Source organism: Anomaloglossus baeobatrachus, chromosome 1, assembly GCF_048569485.1.
Source record: "Anomaloglossus baeobatrachus isolate aAnoBae1 chromosome 1, aAnoBae1.hap1, whole genome shotgun sequence".
NCBI classification, from domain to species: Eukaryota; Metazoa; Chordata; class Amphibia; order Anura; family Aromobatidae; genus Anomaloglossus; species Anomaloglossus baeobatrachus.
The window spans coordinates 949466989-949469212 of record NC_134353.1 but is presented as its reverse complement, the minus strand read 5'-3'; the positions used below and the strand labels follow the sequence as shown (position 1 = coordinate 949469212).

The 2224-nt window shown below is 29.7% G+C and overlaps 1 protein-coding gene across 1 annotated transcript; it reads left to right on the top strand.

Moving 5' to 3' along the window:
* Positions 1 to 240: 240 nt before the first annotated feature.
* LOC142258932 (uncharacterized) lies at positions 241 to 1679 on the top strand. Its single transcript, XM_075331511.1, has 4 exons — positions 241 to 291; positions 438 to 579; positions 674 to 824; positions 959 to 1679. Exons 1-4 carry the CDS (start codon positions 241 to 243, stop codon positions 1677 to 1679), a joined length of 1065 nt encoding a protein of 354 aa, XP_075187626.1.
* The last annotated feature ends 545 nt before the right edge of the window (positions 1680 to 2224 follow it).

Below are 2224 nucleotides of genomic sequence, written 5' to 3'. Positions count from 1 at the left end.
GAGAAACGTACTAAATGAACTTTTGTCAAAATTTCATCCGTCTCATATGCGTTTCATAGTCATATGAATTGCGTTTTGAAAATCATGAACACAACTATGTAAATTCACCAATGACCACCCAAATAGTTAATTTTGCGTCACATCCGCTTAACAATAAATTGATCCATGTGCAAACAAGTTTGCTGCACAGATCAGAAACATTGTGTGGTTGCTCCATCAAAGCAGACTATAATATACAACATGACTTGGTATAAGCGCTTGAGATTGGATGTCTCCAAACTTATTAGTCTGGTAAGTTGTTTTATTTATTTATGATATTAAATGTGTAATCTCCTAAAATTGGAAGATTTTGATAATATACACGATATTATATTTATTTTTAAAATATCAAATAGAATAATATTATATTTATTTTTAAATTTTTTCGCTAACTTAAGGTTGAATCAATGCCATGTTTATGGGATCCCACGTCGCCTGAGTACATGCAAAAAAACAAACGTGACGAAAGCTGGTTATTGATCTGTCAAGAATTATATCCCCAATGGCATGAGGCAAATAAAAGCCTCCAAACTAAGATTGGTATGTGTTTAATTGCAATTTGAATCCTAATCTTCATTAAATATGTTACATTTTAGAAAAAAAGTTTTAAATTAAATTTTCTTTAAATACATAGAAAATGATGTACGGAAGCGATGGAGATCAGTCCGTGACAGATTCAATAAAATCAGATTTGAACCTGGTAAAAGTGGATCCTCGCCAGTTAAACCAAATTTTATTTATTATAATGATTTGAAATTCTTAAGTTCTGGCCGCGTTTTAAGACCGTAAGTGTTAATTTTTTTCAAAATTTTATATATATTAAATGAAGAACAAAAACAAAAATTATGAAAATACATTTTTTAGTAAAATGCACTAATTTAAAAAAAATATTATTTTTATTTTTTAATACAAAATAAAGGACCGACGGAAATATCGCTCCGAAAAAGAACATGGATAGATCACAAGATAATATCAATCCTGCACAAATACAACCAGCCATTGAGGAAGAAATTAATACCGAACAAACACATCTGGAGTCTGATGTTGAAACCAGATCATTGGAACCATCTGTTTCCAATACAAATCAAGATCCCCAACCTGTGAGTTATCAGAAAGCAAAAGGAAAAAAAAAAAATATTCCAAGCAATAAAGAAATAAACCAAGATCAATTAACAAATCAAACTATTGAAATATTAAAATCAGCAACCCAAGATGATGAGTTTGACAATTTTGCCATTAGTGTCGCTTTTCGTTTAAGAAAATTACCTGAAAAAAAAAAAACCTCTGCATGTATGACTGCTATCTGTGGTTTATTGGCCTGTTTTGAGGATGAAGGTAAATTTCCAACAGGTGGTGAAATAGTTCATCTTTGTGAAAAAACATTTGAACAGAAAAACAACCCATTAGTTCTAACTCAGTCACAACCACATTTCCAAACAAACAAACAAAGAGTTGGTTTGTATTCTGAATGTCCGGATACATATTCTGCCCAAAATATACAACCTTATAACCCTATGAAACAAAGCAAAGAATATTCTCAATCTATTAGTGAGAATTATCACACAACTAATATTGTGAGAAATAGACCAAACGAACAAATGTCTGGTTTTTACACAAATGAATTATTTTCACAGCCATGATTTAGTCATTTTTGTTTTTATTTTTTTGCAAAAAGGTTTTTTTCTCAAAACAAAAATTAAAAAAAAAAAATTGCATGTGCAAAATGTAAATTTAATTATGATGTTAAAGCATTTTCATTTGAATTAAAGATAGGATGATTTTGGTTTAGTATTTTGCAAACAAAAATACATAAACCATACTTATTATTAATACAACAATGGAAAAAAAGTATACTCTTTGTTGGCTTTGCTTTTTCGTGCATTTGTTTGATGATATTGAAAAAATAAATGTCATCCCTTTAAACCAAAAAACTTTTGAAACATTTAATTGTTATTTTGCGGTTCAGCACCAACTGCACGGTATTGCCAAGTTAAGGCACCAACATCACTCATGAAATAATCTGTGAATTGATCTCTCACTGATACTCCTAAATTATTTAATCGACCAGATATTGAAGGACAAGGATGAAAGTTTAATGGTATTTCTTCCTCGTTAATTTCAAATCTGTATTTTCGCAAAAAATTATGTAGAACACAACAACTTTTAATAACAAAATCAACTGTTG